We start from the raw sequence: 19465 nt of genomic DNA, 5'->3' as shown, positions 1-19465 counted from the left end.
CCAGCCCAGACCTTCCTGGAGAACATTGTCCTCTCTCTTCCATTAGGAAAGCACCTGCTTACTAATTCTGCCACCTTCTGGATTCTTGCATAAGTGGGAGAAGGGAAACAATGGTCTGGTCTGGGTGCTGCACCAATACCTGCTCTGACCACATGTGCAAGGTTGCCAAAATCTGTGCAATTCGCACCCTTCTTGCCTCAGTGGTGCCCGTGGGGGCTGCATCGCCCTGCCTCCCCCACCAGGAATGGATTGGGAATGTTTGTAGGTACCTCAGCTGCTCTAATCTTTCCTTGGTTTAAAGTGATGAAGGTGAGGAAAACTTTGTATTTCCATTTGAATGCTGTTCTTAGAATGTTTCTTTTGTATCTCCTTTTCCTCCAATTCTACCACCTTCTGTTAGCCTTGTCCCTTTCTCTCCTACCCATGGAATGTGACTTCTGCCATGCATTGCACATTCACCAGCAGCTGGAGCTCCATTATAATCTTCTTCTTCAGGCACCTTTTGCTTCTGCACTGAACCCTCTCATGTCTGCTTCAAAAGGGGCTTCCCACTGTCCTTTCCCAGTGAGTCACTTTTCCTCTGCACTGCTTTGCTCCTTAAGGCTCAACAGTGCCTGCCTTTCCCATCCTGGAATAAATGCTTTGCACCCTTATAGCTAAGGAGCATCTCTGGGATGCTTTTGACCAAGTTTAGCACTAAAGGTAATCAATCCCTGCTCTCCTTCCAGTCCCATAAAAACAAATATGGGCTTGTGTAGGTTAAACACCCATTCCTGAAGACTCAACTGTGGCAACTCTAGGTTGTTCAGAGGAGGGAAATTACTCCACAAAATTCTTTGCCCTTCCTTCTGGCAAACACACATTTTGGCTCTGGGTGGTTCAGCGATGTCCTTGTCCCCCCTTTTCCCTTCCTTACACTGTTGGGTTCTAGGAATGGAGCAGCTGAGCCATCAGACAACTGGAGGGAGACAAGAACAATGGTCTGAGCTGCCTAAACCAACATCCTCTGATCCTGTGCCTCTGTCCCCCCTCTCCACTCTGAGCAGGATGCTCTGCATTGTGCCTTGGCTCCCTGTTGTTCAAGGGATGTTTTCCCACCAGCAGCTGATAAAAGATCCTCTTCCTCCTCCTTTTCCTTCCCATGTAGAAAGATCTCTTTCCCTGAAGGCAGCAGTGGTTTCCATGTCCATCAGCTGGCTGAGGCTGGGTTCTGGGACAGTGAACCAAGCAGTGCCCACTGCTGCTCTGCCCTGCAGGGAAGGCTTGGCTTGCTGCAAAACCAAGGCTTGTATCTGCATCAAGGGCTTGTGCTGGCCAGACCCAGCTGTTGGTGCTGCCTCCTGAGAGCAGTGTGAGTGTCCATTGCCCAGGGACAGCCTCTCTCCGTGGAATCCCACGCAGGTCAGAGAGCAGAGCGTGGCTGAGAAGAGCTCGGATCAGCTGAGGCTTCCAGTGAAACGTGATGCTTTATTGTTGTCTCGAGCATGACAAGACCTTCCTCTTATTTTTGGTGACTGCAGCTCTCGATGGAGTCCATCACCCTGGAAGTCACTGGGAGTATCCCCTACCTTGATTCCAGTTCCAGTTCCAGGAGCAGGGCTCTCTCCTGGGCATGCCAGGCTTTAGACTGACCGGCTTTAGAAACTTTCCTTCCAGAGAAGCAGGGACAGGGCTAATCACAGATGTGGGACACATTTACTAATGCATCTGTGATTGCTGAATGATGGTTGTTTTCAAATGTACTCACAAAGACCTGATTTCATGTTCTGCCAGCTAACTTAGCCAAAAATCTTCCAGTTTCTCCCAGAGCTCACCAGGAATTGTCTTGGTTTTGTCCCTGCTCCCTGTTGCTGTCATCCTCGAAACACAGCAGAAATAATGTATGTGCAAAAACTCTTTCTAGCAAATTTGTCTGGGCATCCAGCTCTTTGTTTTTCTTTTTCCCTTCTTTTTCCTTCATTGTCTGTTGCTATGCTCCACAAATGAGATCTAATCCTGCTGCCATGACTACAGAGCTTTTCAGGGGCTCTTAAAAGCAAGCAGCCAGGTTGCTGACATGTTCTTTGCAGGAAGACACAGAGCTGCTTCAGATCAACTTCAAAAATCTGACATCACCTGTCGCTCTTCCCCTGGTTTTGGTGACTTTGGGAATTCGTGGTCCTGCAAAGCTTTAATGGCAGCCTCCTGTTTCTTTTTTGTGCTGTGGACACAGGTGTTGCAAAGCAGCTGCAGGAAATGCAGCAATTCCATCTTCCATCCTGCCCTACCTCATCTTCCACTGTGAAGGCCATGGAAAGGCCAGGCAGCTCAGAGGGGCTGAGGGAACAGTCTGTTGCTGTTTGGATGCACAGGCAGATAGGGGAACTGCTCTCAATAGCTTTGCAAATCTCTGTGCCTAATTAGTAGGTGCTACTGTTATCCCAAGCAATTTCCAGTGTGGGAAGTTTTGAAACTGATGCAATCTTCTCAATACTCCACTGGCTCTATAAATACTGCTTAAGACTGGATGCAATCCTGAATCGTGCAGGATTAACACAGGGTAAGCATTCTTTGGGTGGTTGAAAGAAATAATCTCAAGATGCCAACACAGACACAAATCTAAAGGAAGATTAGACTGAGTCTCCATTTATCTGCAAGAAGTCCTTGCACACAGAGAAGTTCTGGAACAACTGCTCTGCCTAAGTTCACTGACTAAAGATAACTGGTGTGCCTGTCCAGAATCTTACAGAAGGCTGAAAACTTGAGTGTAGTATTGCAGAAACCAAATGTTTAAAGTCTCAAGAAACTTAGCAAACGAATGAAAATATTGAAGTATAACTTATGAAGAGCACAGACTAATAGACAAAGCTGGATTAAAGAAAGTCTCTGCTAGGTGTAATGAATGTAACAGAGCTACAGCTTGTAATCCGTGACAGTGGGACATGGTCAATACCTGGCCAACACCAGCAAAAGTCAGTTGATCTCTATTTGTGTACAGTGACCAAGAGAAACAGGCTTTGTCCTTTTTCCCAGCTCCCTTCACTGGTGTGTGCAGCTGATCCGAGTGGCTGCCCCCCAACACTACTCCAATCCTGCTGTTGGGAGCAGCTGTCCTGGGCCTCATGTGCTCCAGAGTCCAGTCCAAATGCTCATCCCACTACTCCACTCCCTCTGCTGGCAGTGTCCCCGCCAGAGCCCAGCTGGAGGCAGCCGTGTGTGCCCAGGGCAGTGCCAGGCCCGCGCTCACCCCTCCTGGAGCTGCTCGTTCCCAGACTCCTCGGCCACCAGGATCTCGTACTCCTCAGCCGCGTACCTGTCCCAGTCCGAGGGCTCGGGGCCGTCGCTGTCCACGTCCTAAAGAGATCACACAGTCAGCCTCTAGGGTCGTAAGGAATGGATGGAAACAGCCAGGCAAAAACTGCCTGAACTGAGAGAGTCACAACCATCTTAGAGTGTTCTGACATCTGCACATAAAGGACTATGAAAAAATACCTCTCGTGGTCTGTAAAGCTCAGCATGTGACCCGAGCTGCCAACAAACTGCATCTGTTCCACTTCAGAAATGCAACAGCCACACACTTGCTGTGCTCGAGCTCTGTCTGTGCACTCCATGGCTGAAGAACTCGGTGATTTGAATTCTGTCCATCAAAGGTTAATTGTAACTGATCTTTTGAGGGACTCTTTACAGTTTGCTAAGTTAGGGCAAGTTTTAGAGAAGATTACAGGATAACACCTCTATAAACACCTGGCCCTCTGCCATCTACTACAGAAGGGGGATAATCAGTTATCCCCCTGGTCCCACTTGACTGCTTTTATGATGAGCCAGTTTAAACAAACAAACAAACAGGGTGGTTCTGTCTTGGGACGTATTTAAGCCTTGAATCATGGAACCATGAAGTTTCTATTGGAGATTATGTGGGAACAGCTGTGAGGGAACCAGAGCTGGTGTTGGCATCCCCTCCACTTTTCTGTACTTTGAGCAGAGAAGAGGCTTCTAGGAGACAGTCAATAAGCTGTACTTGTGGAAAAAGTGGATTCAGTTGGATTTTCCCTATATCCAGAAGCACTCTAAAGATGAGTGTGATTTTTTTTTATTTAGAAATAAAGGTTATTTATACCTTTTGCACTGCAAAGGGATCCCTCTGTTCATTGTCCAGATATTTCTCTAAATTGAAGAAGGTGTTGAAGAACACATGAGCCATTCTGCACCTCTTCAGGTCTCGCAAGGTTACTCTTCCTACAGAAAAAACCCACGTGGTTGTGTTACTGAGTTCTTACAAAAGTTTTAATTTTAACACTTGTAGGCTTCAATATCACAAAATTCCTTCCCAAGTCCATCCAGGATTTTAACATTATTCAATAAATGGGTGTGTTTATTAAGCTTAAATCTCACATACCTCTGGAGGCCTTTGACATTCATGTGAAATATGAAGGAATGTGAATGGGGATGGCTCAGTTTTACAGTGTAGCCTGTCAGCACATCCCCCAGCTGGAGTACACAAGAGTTGCTGCTCCAGTCCCAGGCAGTTAACTCACGAGCTCTCTTGTTTTAGTATTTCAGACCTCCTGATGCACAACATCATGGCCCAATGTGCTGTAATTTCCGCCCTGGGGCTGACACAGGGCTCTGCCTGTAGATGGCTTTCACAGTGGCTTTACCTTCTCTCTCTCTCCCCCACAAATGAGAGGGGATGAAAGCTCTGCCTAAACAGGACTTACCTTCTCTCTCTGGCTTAACAAGGTCCAGCATCTGGCACAGCAGGTCCTGGAAGGGCAGTGGCTCTATGCCCATCACCTCCATGCGCTCACACTGCTCCTCATAGAAGTATTCCAGCTCGTACATGGACAGCACCCCGTCCCCGTCCAGGTCCATGCAGCGGAACCAGTACTCGATGCTGGGAACAGAGCAGGGAACTGCAGCACTGCACTGGGACATGAGACTGCAGCAGTGCCCATTCCCCTACCCACCCCCAAGGCTCTTCTGCCACAGCCTGGCATAAACCCAGGGATGACAAGAGCCGCTGGGAAGGGTCAGGGCACAGGCCAACACTCCAGGGATCTCCTGTTAGTCTCCCAGGTGGCTGCGAGCAGCACAGCCATGCTCATGACCTGTCTCACCTGTACCCAGCATCCACTGTGCTGCAGCCCAAGGGGCTCACATAGGGCAGGGAGTCCCTGTCTGACCCAGCAGCAAGAGCTGGCCAGATAGAGCCAGCTCTGAGCCCAGGACATTGCAGAGACCCTGGTGAGGGACAAGGCAGCTGTGTCACGCACTCATTTGCTCCTTTATACACAAGGCAGTACTCTCAGGCACTCTGCATCCCTCCTCCCCTCTGGAGGGTCCAAGCCTACAGTTCTGGATTCTTCTTCTCTTGTTATGTGTAAGATTCCTTGTGCTAACACTCACGTGCACATCTGGATCACCCCTGCACAGCAGTCTCCCCCTGGCTGTACAAACCAGGCCACAGGCAGGTTTTACAAAGTGCCACAGTGAAGTTTCCCCACAAACCCTCCTTACACACCCACTCCACCTGTGAAGGGATGTGCCCCACTGCTTTCCAGCACCTCAGGAGTGTGTGCTCAGAGCCAGTGCCTCATGGCATGAGGTGATCAAAAGCACTGGTGACTACCAAGATACTTGAAATTACAAGAAAACTCTGCTTCTACACAATTTTTCCTCAAGAAAGGCAAATGATTTGACCAACCATCAACAGTAAGATGTTTTCTTCCAAACAATCTCCAGACCCCAAGCTGCTGTCTCTTGCAGAAAGTGGTAGGTCACAGAAGTTTCCATATCTTTTTTGCTCATCTCAATGATTTTACTAAGATACAGAAATCAGTCTCACCTTGTAGCACTCCTTTTGTCTTCCTCCGAAATCAGGAGCCACACAAAATCCGCATAACTCATGCGCCCTTCCTTTTGAACTTCAGTGCCTCTAGAAGACACACCAGAAAAAAAAAAAAATTAAAAATCACCAGGCTCTTAAATAGGAGGTCATCAAAGGTAGTTTTCAAATCATTAGTGAGAAAAAATGGGGCACTGCCACTCACTTAGCCTGTACTCCCTGCACCCTGCAGCACCAGGCACAGCATTTGCTGCTTTTTTATCACTGCAGAGCTGAAGCTCATCTGCCACATCCCCTCCCACAGCAAGTCCCTTTTCAGAGACTTCAAAGCAGTGCTCTCCAGATATCCCTGTGCCATGTCTTCCAGCTATGCCCACTTACCCCATCCTATGGGATTTTTATTTTGTTTTCTTAAGATACCCGCAAGTCTCACTCCATGTTCAGGCAGCTCCAGCTGGAGCACCCTGTTGGAAACCATTCTGATCAGGGGCATTTCTGAGAGCAACTTGTATTTCTCAGCCTGACAGAAATTCCCTTTCCTTCTTCCCCCAAGCAGTGTGCTGTTCCTCACCTCACCACAGCGCCGCTGAATATCCGCTCAATGATCCTGTTTGACAAAGCTGGAAACAAGGAAAACATGGAGAAAGTGAAGCCACAGCTCACAGGAATAACTACAATCAGTTGTTCACACTGAATTCACACAAAGCCCTTTCCCATTGTTAAAAGAAGGCTCTAACTACAATGCCTGTCTAACCATCCTCTGTTTAGCAGCATTTTCTAAAACCCCAAGATGATTCTCCCAGTGTGTCTGCCTTTGTATCCTTCCAAACACCACACTGTCCCACAAAGATGGCAACTGTTATCTGGATCCTTCCAAATGGACGTGTTATTCCTACTTTGCTGCAGTAGGATTTGTCACCTAGTAGAAGGAAACTATCCCAGCGTGTACTGCAAAAGAAGTTCAGTTACCAAGCAAAAATGACACATCAAATCCCAACGAAACACTTTTGAGGAAAGGACAGGCTGTGGCAACCATGCTGCAGGGAAGACAATGAAACACCAGCATGAAGGTGAGGCTCTGCCAGCCAGGAGAGATGTGGGATAGATTGTTCTGGCAGAGCACAAGCCAAGCAGCAGGTACCAGTTGTGGGCAGGATTTGCACAGTGACCTCACCCTCCCAGGACTCCTTCTACACATTCTCCATCACTCCTGGGGTCCTGGCACAGTTCTGGCACTGCAGCCAGGCAGACCCAGCCTGCCCCACCCCTCAGGTGCCCTGGCACAGCTGACAGGCTGCTGGGCACTGCACCCATGGCTTCTCCACTTAATCCTTGGCTCCCCAGCACCTCAGGGCTCTCAAGCCTCCTGTGCAACAAATACTCCATTCCACACTGCAGCTTCCCAGCAGGACCAATCTCCTGTATCACCCACCCCAAGGGAGGCACTCCTCCATCCTCACCCACCCAGCCCTATGATCAACACTCCCGAGTCTTGTGACTGCCACACTCACCCAGAACCCCCAGGGCCTCCCCATAAATGCCTGCACTTGGAACACATGGGTGTTTTAGCCCTTTGTGGATTTGTATTCCATTAATTTATCTATGGCCCTTGAACCTTCAAAAACAAATAGCTCAACTTGTGGAAAGGAAGATCCATGCTGAACTGAAGAGATACTCTCCAGAGTCCATCTGCAAGCTGAAATCCCCCAAGCTTCACTGGACTCTGGAATTCCTCTCGTGCATAACTAGATTGCACTTCAACAATCTCTGAAGTTCACAGGGGCTCATCCTTCTTGTCCCTACTCCCAAGTTGCTGCAAAGCCCTCAGTAAATAATAAACAAGTTCCAGGACATTATTTTAGCCTGTCCTCCTGGCAGTGACCCACACATGAACAGATGCTCCATCTGTAGCTACTCATGCAGAAAATAGTGTGTCCTGCAGTTCTCTAAGCTTGTACAATTCCTTCTCTAAATCAGCATTTATTTAAGAGATGGGTTGCTCCATTGAAACTTTTTTTGAGGCATCAAATTAACAAAATAAAAGGCAGGGTTTATTCTCCAGTAGGAACATTATATTTTCAGCAATGCCCTCACCCCACCACATTTGCAGGCAGCATACCTTGATCACTGTACCTAGCCAGGTCCTTCTGGCTGATGTAAAGGTCATGGTCAGTGTCCAGCTCCCAGAATTTGCAGTATATAACATAAAAGTGCTCATAGGAGAAGTAATCTGTGATCTGATTTATGTCATCCTCTTCTTCCAAGAGAGCAAGAGTCTGAAAGGGTATAAATATGGTGGGAAGTTAAACCTGGATGAAGAGGCAGCTCAGCAGCTGAAGTGCTCCAGGATCTCAGGAAGCTGGGTGAACACAGCCCCGAGACCTAACCCAAAGTGCAGCCTTTCCCCGATAGATGTGATTGCTGTATTCCTTAGCAGGCACTTACAGAGCACCTGGCTTGGCCATCCTGCTTAGCACAACATCTCTGCCACTCCCATCAACAATTTCTGCTCCTGTTCAGCTGTAGTGAAGAGTGAGGCAGAGAAACAGGAACACAAACTGCTCTGTCAGCTGGGATCCATGGTCTGGGAAACATTACCTGATCTGCACCAGAGACTCTTTGGCCACTTCCAGCAGCAAGTCCACAGGAACTGATGTGTCTTACACATCACACATCCCTGTCTGCCTCCTGAAGGGCAAAATCAAGTCTTGTTCCAGACTCACACCCGGACTGCGGCAGGAGAGATGGACCCCAAACCAATCACACTGACTTCCCTGTGCTGTTGCTGGCAGGAATCATTCTGGTTTAACTGGGAGGCTCAGACAGATTTCCAGCCATAACATCTGTTCACACGTCTTATTAGGAAACATTTAGTGCTAACATGTTTCATTCCCACTTTACACCTTCCTGTCCTTCCCAGCAACAAGAGGGCATTGCATGTTTCCCAGTGCCACGTCCCTACTTTTCTTCTTGGTGCTGAAGGACACCAGAAGCCTTCTTGACTAATAAATCATGGCTCCAGTGAGCACAGGCCTGGCCTCCCCTGCCCTCACAGCCTGAGCTATCCCAGGGAATGGTTTCCCCAAGCAGGCAGGCTCAGTGGCCCTGCTATCCATAACCATAAAAACAGATGCTATGTATTGGCACTGGTATTTCAGTATCAGCTTCCAGCCACCTCCACATCCAAGGAATCCAACTGAATCCAAACAAAACTCTCACCTCCTGCCATCCACCAGGTTCAGTGGAGTTTCTGGCAGGGATAACAGGACGGCACTGCCAGACCTGCACTGTTCTGACTTGCTGACACCCAAGTCCAAACACTTTTGATCCATCACTCACTGGCCTCTCCAGACTGTGTGTGTCTCTCCCTCTCTTTACAGATGATAATCACTCGGGGAGCTTTTGCCATAACTATTTTTTTCTTTTGTAGCTCACACTCAAAGATGCCATTTACACATCTAAAGTTCAGCAAGGAGCTGAACTTCTCTGCTGCAGGAGATGAAAGGCAGAGTAGATACGGAAGGAAAAAAAGGGAGAGAGTGTTTAAAGGAAGAAAATGGGTGAATAAAGACGCAGGATAAGCTGGGAAGATTTATTAGTAACAGAGGTTGGGAAGGAACTGGGATGCCAGGGCTTGGACTGGCATGAGCCAATTCAAAAGAGCACTCATTTTCCCATTAGCTGATGGGGGCAGTAGGGCAGATGATGCCTGAAAGCAGAAAGAATGTGAATTCATACTTGAGGGGTTTGAGGAAGACAGCACGCTACACCTGGAAGGGCAAACAGGGCACAGGAGGGAAATCTCATTGTTTCAGCCAAGTCCTTCACCTTTCAGCCTAAAGACTTTCTGGCTCTTTAGGTTGGGCTGGACATGAGCAGTCTGGGACAGTTTTAACCTGGTGCTCTTTTGGGCAAAATACACAGAGGACAGAGATCCAAATCCTGCCATAAGGACACACTGCAGGCACTGGAACAAGAACTAAGCTCCATTCATTATCCTGGGGAGATTAGCTCCCGAGGTGCCTCGTCCTGCAATTGCAGAGATGTTCCTGACCAGCTGTCAGTGGGCTGAGGGCTGCCTGGGAGGCAGGAAACTGGCTCTCCTATCCCTGGCACTCCTGCAGCTCTTCTTGGCTGCTTGTGAGCCACTTCACATGGGAGCACTGCTGTGTCCTGCTTCCCCTTCCTGCTGGCTGGACCAGGAGCCAGGCTGCTCCATGTGGCCTCAGAGCTGGTACATGCTCAGACCCTGACCTTCTCTCAGTGCCCTGGGGCCATTCCTGTCCCTGCTCTTCTCAACTCAGACACAGCTCCTCCAGTAGCCCCAACAGACTCCTGGCACTGAGCACTTGGCTCACCCCACTGCAGCCCAGGCACAGCTCCCTCATCCAGCTACAGGAACAAGGAATGCTGCACTCTGGATCCTGTTCCCACAGAAACCCACGTACTTGCAAGAAGTTGCTTTTCCTCAGCTCTGTTAGAGTGATCTTCCCCGACCAGGATCGATTGACTGCGTAGAATATCCTCTGTATAACCTGCAACACATGAACAGTGCTCTTGAAATCAACTTCTGAAACACAGCAGTTTGGGAATTTAAATGAAGTGCCTTGGTTTATTCACTCATCCTAAGGAGACTTCTTTTTGAAAACTGTTTTGTGATCTTTTCTGTAGATACTGCTACCCTTAATCAGCTACACAGTCTGAGAGCAACATCTGCTTCCTAAACAGTATTATCCCTTTCCAGTCTGCAAACATTTTCACTGCTCTAAATTCACCTCTTTGGGCATGCAAGAACATGTCAGGGAACATGTTCAAAAGTGCTGATGAATCACTTTGAATTTTTCAGCTTTAAGGGGCTGTAGTTTGCATGGATCCCCAATGAAACAGGGTTCTAGGGAGAAAGAAAAAAAAAAAAAAAAAGACTTCTGATTCTTCTGGCTCCCACAGAGGAAGCAGGGCATGTAAATGAAAGACACAATTAATGTCTGACCCATTGCAACTATAACAATGTCTCATGTTCCCAGTGCCTTGCTGAAAGTAAGCAGGAGATGTTGTTTGCAATTTTTTTGGGCAGGTTTTAACCTCATTTGCCTCCTTTCCAGATCTGCCTCTGGTGAAATTGAGCAAAAATCATGGGGGAGAGGCATAGACCCCTCAGAAGCCAAAAGCAAACAGCTCCCAGTGTGAGACTGAGCCCACTCCCAAGCTCCTCAGAAAGCAAACAGCCCTTCCCAATGTGCTCCTTGTCAGCTGTCGAGTATCATCACAGAGTGGGGAAAACACAAATGGGTGACCAAGCACATGCAAGAACAAACCTAACAGGGCAAACAACAACAAATAAATATCACCAGCATGAGAAAGGAGGAATAGAATTAATTTGACTATCAGCACTGAAATCTTGTTGACCAAACCTACTACAAACCTTTGATGTCTCTGACATGTTGGCACATTATCCCAGAATTCTGGTAACCTTTAGTGCACGCTGTTCCAACACAAAAATTAACTTTACACAACAAGGTGGACATTACAGGGAGTAATCCAGCTAGCAGATTAAATGGGATGGATTCCTCTTTTAGCCAGAATTGGTTTCAAGTGGGCAACCACTACTGAAGGGGCATCTTTGGACTCAGTCACACAAGTGCTGGTTCTTAGTCCAGAACAGATCCAGAACCAAGTAGGAGATTGCTCCCAACAGTCTGCTTTGGGATACACAGTGAGACAGTAACTGCTGATGGCACACACAACTCTGCGAGCAACGAGAATGATGAGAGGATTCAAATGTACCCTGAAGAGAGAGAATTAATAGATTCAACTTAGCTGAACATGACAACTGTTGGTAACACTGCAGGCCCTTCATCACTCCAGGCCTAAGAGGTGGATGTCCTTCTAAAGCTGGGTGTCACTTTAATTAAAAACAAACCAAAAACCAGATCTATCCTAACTGTAGCAATCCCTGAGCAATGCTCTGTGGCCTGTGTAGCACAAGAGGTCAGACTAGGTAATTACAATGATCCTTTCTGGTCTTAAGCACAATGTTTGTTTCCTCTCTCATGCCTCTGGCAGCCACTGCCATTCTGGACTCTGTTTCTGGACTTTGGCTTTTTCTTCCACACTGCACAAGAGCTCAGAGACTGGAGCGGGTCTCACCTCACACAACACCCATTATCACACCTGCCAACTTTGTACCAACTCTTAAAAGTACAGGGTGTTCACATCATTCCAAGGACTCAGAAACAGCAATCCCAAGAATCAGAAACAGGAGCCCATATCAGTAATTCTTCTTTTCCTCTGCCTGCAGGGTAATAAAAGACAACAAACTATTCCCATTTGCAACACCTAAACTGTTCATCTACCAGACCACATTGATAAAGATGTTCTGTCTACTCCCTCCTCACCTATTTGTAAAAATAAGCCATTCAGAGGTAAAATGGGATCTCTTGTCATGTCTCTCACCGTGTCCAGTCACTCAGTGCAGGCTTTATTATTCAAATAATGGTCTGGTTTCAGTGGAGAGTACATAATATATATCTCACTATAAAATCTCAGTACCTCTCTTTCTTTTCCAGTTTGTAAACACCAAGCTGTCAAAAAAAGCATTTGGGAAGCATCCTAGAGCATCATTACCCTGATACCCAGCCACAAATGATCTGCAGCATGCAAGTCACACCTGTCACTTAGGCCATAACTGGCTTCATTTTTTTGAGTTTACTACATAACCACAGATGCACAGAACATCCTGAGCTGGAAGAGGGCACAAGGATCATAGAGTCAAATTCTTAGTTAGCCTTTGGAAGGAGAAGCCTCTTTCTACTTGCCCATTATCCTCATATAATTGACCTCCAGGCCCAAACCATTCATGGATCAGCTCCAGACCTTTCCCCAGTCTTCCCGCAGAAGAACAAAAGCAATACCATTTCTGGACAAAACAGGAACCTTTATTAACCCCGTGGCTGTTGTCCCCTTACACATTTGCATTGGAGCTACTGTACAAGCTGAAGCACTTCCACAAGCTTTCATCTTTAAATTGTGTTTAGCTCACAGCTTTCCAAGAGCAGCATGCACTGCTAACTCTGAGCCTGGCTTGAACATTTGGGTAGAAGTCACACTAAAGCTTTACAACAAATGCAACAGGATATTCTGTGATGTTCTGCATCATCTTCACCAGCTTCAGGAGTTGTCTCTGTTGAAACAAACACAACTGGTTTAGTAATACAGTGGCCAATAAAACAGATAGGATACAGATAAAATTCCAGCCTGTTGTGTCCAAAAGGCCCCTTTAAAAGGTGCTGGGGTGGCAATAAGAACTGAAAGGTGCATACACATCTTACCCATCCTAGACTGGGAGGTCACTCCCCAGGAGATTTCAGCCAAGTGATGCTGTACCCAGCAATGAACACAAAGCCACCTGTCCTTATGGCCCTTGTCTGTAACACAAACATGAACTGTAATTCTTGTGTGGCAGCAAATGCAGCATTCTGGCTCTGTAAGGTGGTATAAGGCACTCTACCTTGAAGCAATGAAAATGATCCAAGTGGTCTCAAAATCCAAGGACAAAGCTGTTTCCTTCATTACCTCCTGGTGGAAATACTGGACTTTGTAACCTTAAAGAGGGACGTGCCAAACCGTCTGTGAAAGGAGAGGTGAGCAATAGGAACTCCTGCTATCACAAAGCAGAGCCACTGCTGCAGAGGACCAAGTGCTGCTCTTCCAGATGGGCACAGGTTGCCCAGTGGCCTCCTGCCTCCCCAGGTGCTGACCCTGCTTCAGCCCAGGGGATTCTGCTGTTGGCACAGATCCCCAAAGCAGTGCTGAAGGACAGCTCACCTTTGTCAAGTGTGCTGCTTCCCAGCCCTCTCCTCAGCTACAGGCACCACCATTCCCTGCTGCCTTTGGAGCAAGCCTTGGAATCCACCTCTATCCCAGCAGTGCCAGTAAGGGTGCCCAAAGGCTCTCACTGCAGCAGGAAAGTACAGCAGACACACCAGCAGGATCAAGAAGCACTGAGGAGCTTCGTGTACTTATGAGAATCTGGTTCTGTGACTGCTTTGGTGACACAGCACTGAGCCCAGGCACCAGGGAAGTGGTGGAAAAGGAGAGAGGAAGGAAAAGGTGCTGCCCTTTAGCAGCAGCCTGCACTTCAGTTATCTGGAAGTGGAAGCTCAGCTTCACCCAGCTGGTCTCAGCCACACTGTGCAGTGCCCCTGCTGAGTCCAGAAAGGGCAGCAAGGGTGACCATGTGAGGGATTACTCAACAAAGACATTTGTTTCTTGCCTGAAAAATACAAGTGTGTGACTTAAGAGGAACCCATAAAGGCAGATGCAGAGAATTGCCTTTGTCAGCAGCCAGGGCAACCACACATGGCACTGACCCGTGGATACTGCAGTCAGAAGCCAAACTTAGTGTGATCTTAACCCTTTCAGTCTCACCCCTTCATGCACTTGAAACACCAAGTACCAGGGTGCACTTGCCACAGGCACTTTCCACACTCACCCATTCACATGCCTCTGTAATTCCCTGACCATTCCTATACCTGTTCTGGCTTAATGTTTAAGTTGTCTTGCTCCACAGGGACTAAACATGTTGATTATATACTGCTGCTCGCTGTCATGATCAAGTGCATCTAAAACATTCAGAATGGATTCTCATTATACATTTTCATTAGTGTGACAGTTCAGGGTTTGTCCTGAAGAAGTGTCTTTGTGCCACCTGCTCCTTTCAGGAAAGGAACAAGCCTGTGTGTGCCAGCAGCCTCCCAGCTGCCATGTGTGGTGCAGCTCCAGGCAGGCCCTGGCAAGCAAACAGGACAACCTTTGGGCCCTGAACCCTGTTGGGATACAGTTCCCACCAGGGCTGTCATTATTTGAATTTGTTACTGCTGCAGAGTTAAAACTTCCCAACATTTATACCTTTTATCCAGATTCACACCCAACATGAGCCAAGCTCGAGGCTTTGAAAAAGTACAAACAGAGTCAGGTAAAGCACCAGCCTAAGTGCTGACTGCAGAGCTGGAACAAAGCTATGAACAAACCCCAGCCACAAACCCAGTCACAAACGCCTGGGGACAGAGAGCCTGGACAGACATCCTGGCAAGAGGATGGTTGGACAGCAGATCCCTGGGGGCAAGGGGCACTTTGTGCCAAGGAACAGTCACGGATTCTCCAAGCTTCAGTGACAGAAACCTTCAAACAGGCAGCCTTCCATGTCTCAGCAGCCCAGCACAATTCAGGGTGATTCAGCAGCTCTCAAAGACCAAAGAACTTCTTTTCCATTCATCAGGCCAAAAAAGATGTTTTTATAGATTTGCTTAAGACCAGAAACAATCATTATTAACCTTTTGAATAACCCCTTGCACAAACGAGCAGATTATTTTCTCCTTTGGAAGCAGTTGTTAAAGTACCTCATGGCCAGTAATATTAAAAACACCTGTATTTTTAACTAACTGAAGGATTTGCTGGTGGGAACAGTGACAGATCCCAAAGGGAGGCAGTGGCATCACAGGGGATCAAACAGGCAGCCTACCGTTGTAATATACCGGGAATGGAACTCCGGAGCATCCTTCAGGAACGTGAGGCCAGGATGTGTTTCCACCACATCCTGCAAGGTAAGAGAAAATGAAATGAAATCGATTTTCTTCTCCTTTTAATGCTTAGAAGTTACTGGGCTTACTTTCACTTACTCTTGAAATTATTTGCAGCATTAACAATAAAACTGAAATCTTTTAATCTATCAAGTGAACCTTCTATTATTGTAATAGAATGCATTTGCTGGGCAATACGCACCTGGTGGGCCAGTTTGATTTACTTAAGGACAGAAAAACAAAGGAAGAGAGTTAGTGAGTAGATGAAAACTCATTTTCATTGAATGAGACAAAAATTAATTGGTTGACCATGCAACTATCTCCTCTCCAAGATTTTTGTTTTCCTCCATTCATTGAAGGTATTAACATTTGTTAGAACTAGGTGTCAGAAATAAACATTCCTTGAGAAAGTCTCCTTCCCTGTCCAATGAAAGCTCTGTGAGCCTCAGAATGCTTACAGATAATGATTAGTGCTTTTCTAAAATTCACTTGGACTACCTGTGGAGATGCCTCTTTCTCAAGACCAGCTTTTTGTAAATCAACACTGGCTCAACAATGCCAAATCTGCATGATCACATCCATGGAGAAACTGCTCAGATCCTGAACGAACCAGTTCAGATCCTGTATGAATCAATGCCTGTGTAATTTCTCCATGTCTGACTCCTCTACCCTTTAAAGGTGTTCCAAGTTCTGCTGTGCCTGTTCCATGCCATGGTGCCCTTAGGGGTGTGATATGCCCAAATCTTGGGCAGTGTAACAGGATGTCTCAGATGGTGGCGTAAATCAGGGTAATTTTGCTGATCTCTAGCTGACTGACAGACAGGACTGTGCACGCCTTGGATTGCAACAGGAGCTAAAGAGCAGAGCTGCAATCCACCAGGAAAGGCAGCGTGCCCAGTGGAGGAGAGATGAACAACGTGAGAAAATTTACCCATCACAGCCCCTGTTCTGTTTGAGAGACATAAACACCCAGTGCAGACACTTTTTCCCCAAAATCTTTCCCCAAAGCAGCATCTCCACAGAGGTTTTGCCCAGAGGGCAACACAGTGTGAGAAATCTAGGGATGTGTGGAAAATATCAGAAAAAGTACAACAGCTGACCAGAGGAGCAGATGGACCTGATTTATAGACACTATAGAGAAGCCCTAATGCTATCCAGAGGCTGCCTAAATGGCCACAAATAATTAAAACAATGATACTTTGTTAAAAATTAATGAAAGGGAAAGAAAGACATGAAATGAGGATGAGCAGATTTAGCCTGAATATTAGGGAAAAAAAAAAAGCAGTGGGATTTGTGCACTAGCAGGTTTAGAGGCATATACAGAACAACTGGAAGTGCAGAAATGCCAAGATTTCCATGTGATACTGTATCTGGTAGTCTGGCTAGACAAACTCAATTATAACTGTCTTGCCAAGCAACTTTTACAACTTTTCCAGTAAGCTTTTATGTTGTGCTTGACTGTAACAGCAACAAGCATTTTTCCCAATATCCACATAGAGAAATGGGGCAAATTCCAGCCTGGTTACCAGGCACTGATAAATATGAATCCTGACAAGAGACCAGTCCTCAGTGCCTTTAGCAGGATTTGCAGCTAGTTTGGCACTTAAGCACTTAAAAAGCTCATTTCTATTTCACTCCAAAATGAACCCCTCCCAGGTGCTGTTCAAACCAAAGGTCTGCTCGTCCTTGGTAAACATTTAATGCCATGGAAATAAAGAAGGTGCCAAGTGAACGCAGCTCTGTGCCCACCCTCCCTGGGGAGCTGTGGCAGTACCTGGAGCAGCGGGATGAAGTCCTCCTGTTGTAGGCAGTCACAGCCAGGCTTTGCCAGAAGGGAAGTGAACCTGGAGGCATCATCATGGCAGTTCCGCAGGATTCTGTGAGAGAGGGGAGAGTTACTCCCAGCCCTTTGCACCTCCCAGCCTGCCAGGAGCCCCGGGAGGGTCACAAGGGGCCTTACAGCACAATACACCCGCCCTGGGAATCATGCAATAGCTGACCTCAGACTACCAGCACTTCCTTCAAGGTCTTTCAGCTGCACCAGGGCACCCAGAAAGGATTTTTTCCAGGTTAACACTGCTGTGGTAAAGCAGGTTTCTTACTAAGCAGCTGTGGAATCAGAGTAAGTAACCTGACTCTTGCCAATGCTCCAGGCTCACTCCAAGTGAGCTGCACCAGCCCAATGGGATGCCACAGGATGTGCTCTCCAGTGTAACCCTTCACTGCACTGCAATATTTGGGGAGATTGCCAAACTACAGGGACTGAATATTCACCCAGAACAATCACTTCTCAGAAGGAAAAAGGGCATCCCTTGTTAATTATGGCCCATCTGGAGCTGTGCACCACAGCCATAGAGAACAGCCTAATGAGAGCATTAGTAGGACTGAGTATTTGGAGCAGTGTGCAAACTCAGTCCCCTTTGGTTAACAGTGTGCATTTGACACAACAGTTCTTGTCTTTGTCTTCTCACACAAAATACTGCACTGGCTGAAGGTATCACACTTATGTGATTCACTCCAGAGAAACTCACAACGAGAGGAACTCCATGGCATTCAGCAAACACTGGTAACAGAACACAGCGTCTGGATATAGCAAACACCACATTGTTCACACAGTATTAGGGAAACTCAGAAAACTACACTGTTTTCTTCAATAACTGTGAAAATACAAATGCACTGTAATTATTTACTGTGAGTGATTATTCATCACTTTCCTCTCCTGAAGGTGTATGAACATAGTACTGAACTGGCTGTAGTTCTCCTACAGAGATCACACTAACTTGTTTCCTGCTAGTTCTGGCCTCGTCACTCTGGACAGGCAGACTTCACAAAAAAGGGTTCTTTTAAATAAGCAAAAAAAGATTTAGCAATCCTGTTGGCTGCACATTCCTATCATGGTAATTGTCAATTAACAGATATATTCTAAATCAGCTGCAGAAAGAGGTGCTAATGTTTTAGCTTAAAAAAATCTGGCACATAAAGATGAATTCCAAAGCCCTGTTTTAGCCACAAACTAAAAGATCTGACATTCAGAAGTGTTTTATATTGAGCAATTCCTATAGACTTGATGAGCAGTGAGCATGTGGCATGTTGAGAAGTCAGTCATCTATTAAGAAGCTTGAAAATAGGCTTCAGCAACTAAAGATACGTGGTTTAAAGTTACACCTGTGTTCACATAGCTGCAGTCGAACTTCACCAGGAATACTACATTTTTCTGTCTTTTAGCTTTCCAGAAAAGATTTTGTAACTGTCAGACGGGAAGAGGAGGGGATAAAAAATAATATCTTTCTAAAAGAGCAATTAAGTGAGAGAAGCATACAAAGCTTGGCTTGGAAATGAGGTGGTTAAAAGGATACAGAAGTGGGACATGACCACAGTCTGCAAATATCTGAACGATGTGAAAATCAGAGAAATGAAGATGTGGTATCATACATGAGGGATTAATTAGGAGTAATTGGAGGAACCTAAGGAAGGAAAATATATTGTCTGTGTCAAGACAAACTTAGAGATCACAGTCACCCCTAACATTTTTGTAATTTTGCCAGGGTAACTAGAAGCTGTTTTGACAACATCATCACAGGAAATACTTTGGGAATTCAGGGTTAAAGGCTACGTCAAGAATCTGAAGAGCAACCATTAAGTAAAAAATTAGAACTCTCTCTGGAGAGGAGATGGAGATGCTGTTCAGGTGTTTCACAAAGTAGACTAAAGCCTGAACTGCCCTGGAGGGAAAAAGATTAGGCAAGAGAACAAGTCTGCTCCATGTCAGAGCTGACTCCAAGCACAATGCATCTATGCAGAGCTCTCCATTTCCACAGTGTGTGGAAGTGACTGTCAGACTCCACAGGTGAATTCCACAGCTTGCCTGGGGAAGGTGGTAACTGTTAAAGCTCCCAGAGTATCCAGTAGTGTGATGATGCTTTATTCCACATTCCTCTTTCTGTCCTCTAACACTACCACACACCTCTCCCAGTTCCCAAATGGCACTTGCTTAGTGCACCAGTGTAGAAGCAATAAGGCTGGGCACAAATACACCCCAAATCCACAGATGTCTACCAGCTAT

General features: G+C 46.6%; 1 protein-coding gene across 4 annotated transcripts in view; it reads right to left on the bottom strand.

Moving 5' to 3' along the window:
- PPP2R3A (protein phosphatase 2 regulatory subunit B''alpha) overlaps positions 1-19465 on the bottom strand; it is a 57811-nt gene that overhangs the window by 4837 nt on the left and 33509 nt on the right. For all 4 annotated transcript variants that reach the window (XM_010411136.4, XM_039556654.1, XM_039556655.1 and 1 more), the window contains 9 exons: positions 17177-17279; positions 15345-15419; positions 10273-10359; positions 7944-8100; positions 6396-6444; positions 5825-5914; positions 4698-4873; positions 4097-4215; positions 3227-3333 (listed from right to left, as the gene is read on the bottom strand). In XM_010411136.4, the coding sequence (XP_010409438.3) occupies positions 3227-3333; positions 4097-4215; positions 4698-4873; positions 5825-5914; positions 6396-6444; positions 7944-8100; positions 10273-10359; positions 15345-15419; positions 17177-17279 (963 nt within the window). The remainder of the gene's footprint in view (positions 1-3226; positions 3334-4096; positions 4216-4697; positions 4874-5824; positions 5915-6395; positions 6445-7943; positions 8101-10272; positions 10360-15344; positions 15420-17176; positions 17280-19465) is intronic.

Source organism: Corvus cornix, chromosome 9 (genome assembly GCF_000738735.6).
Source record: "Corvus cornix cornix isolate S_Up_H32 chromosome 9, ASM73873v5, whole genome shotgun sequence".
Classification (NCBI taxonomy): domain Eukaryota; kingdom Metazoa; phylum Chordata; class Aves; order Passeriformes; family Corvidae; genus Corvus; species Corvus cornix.
This window is presented reverse-complemented; position numbering and strand designations above follow the sequence as displayed.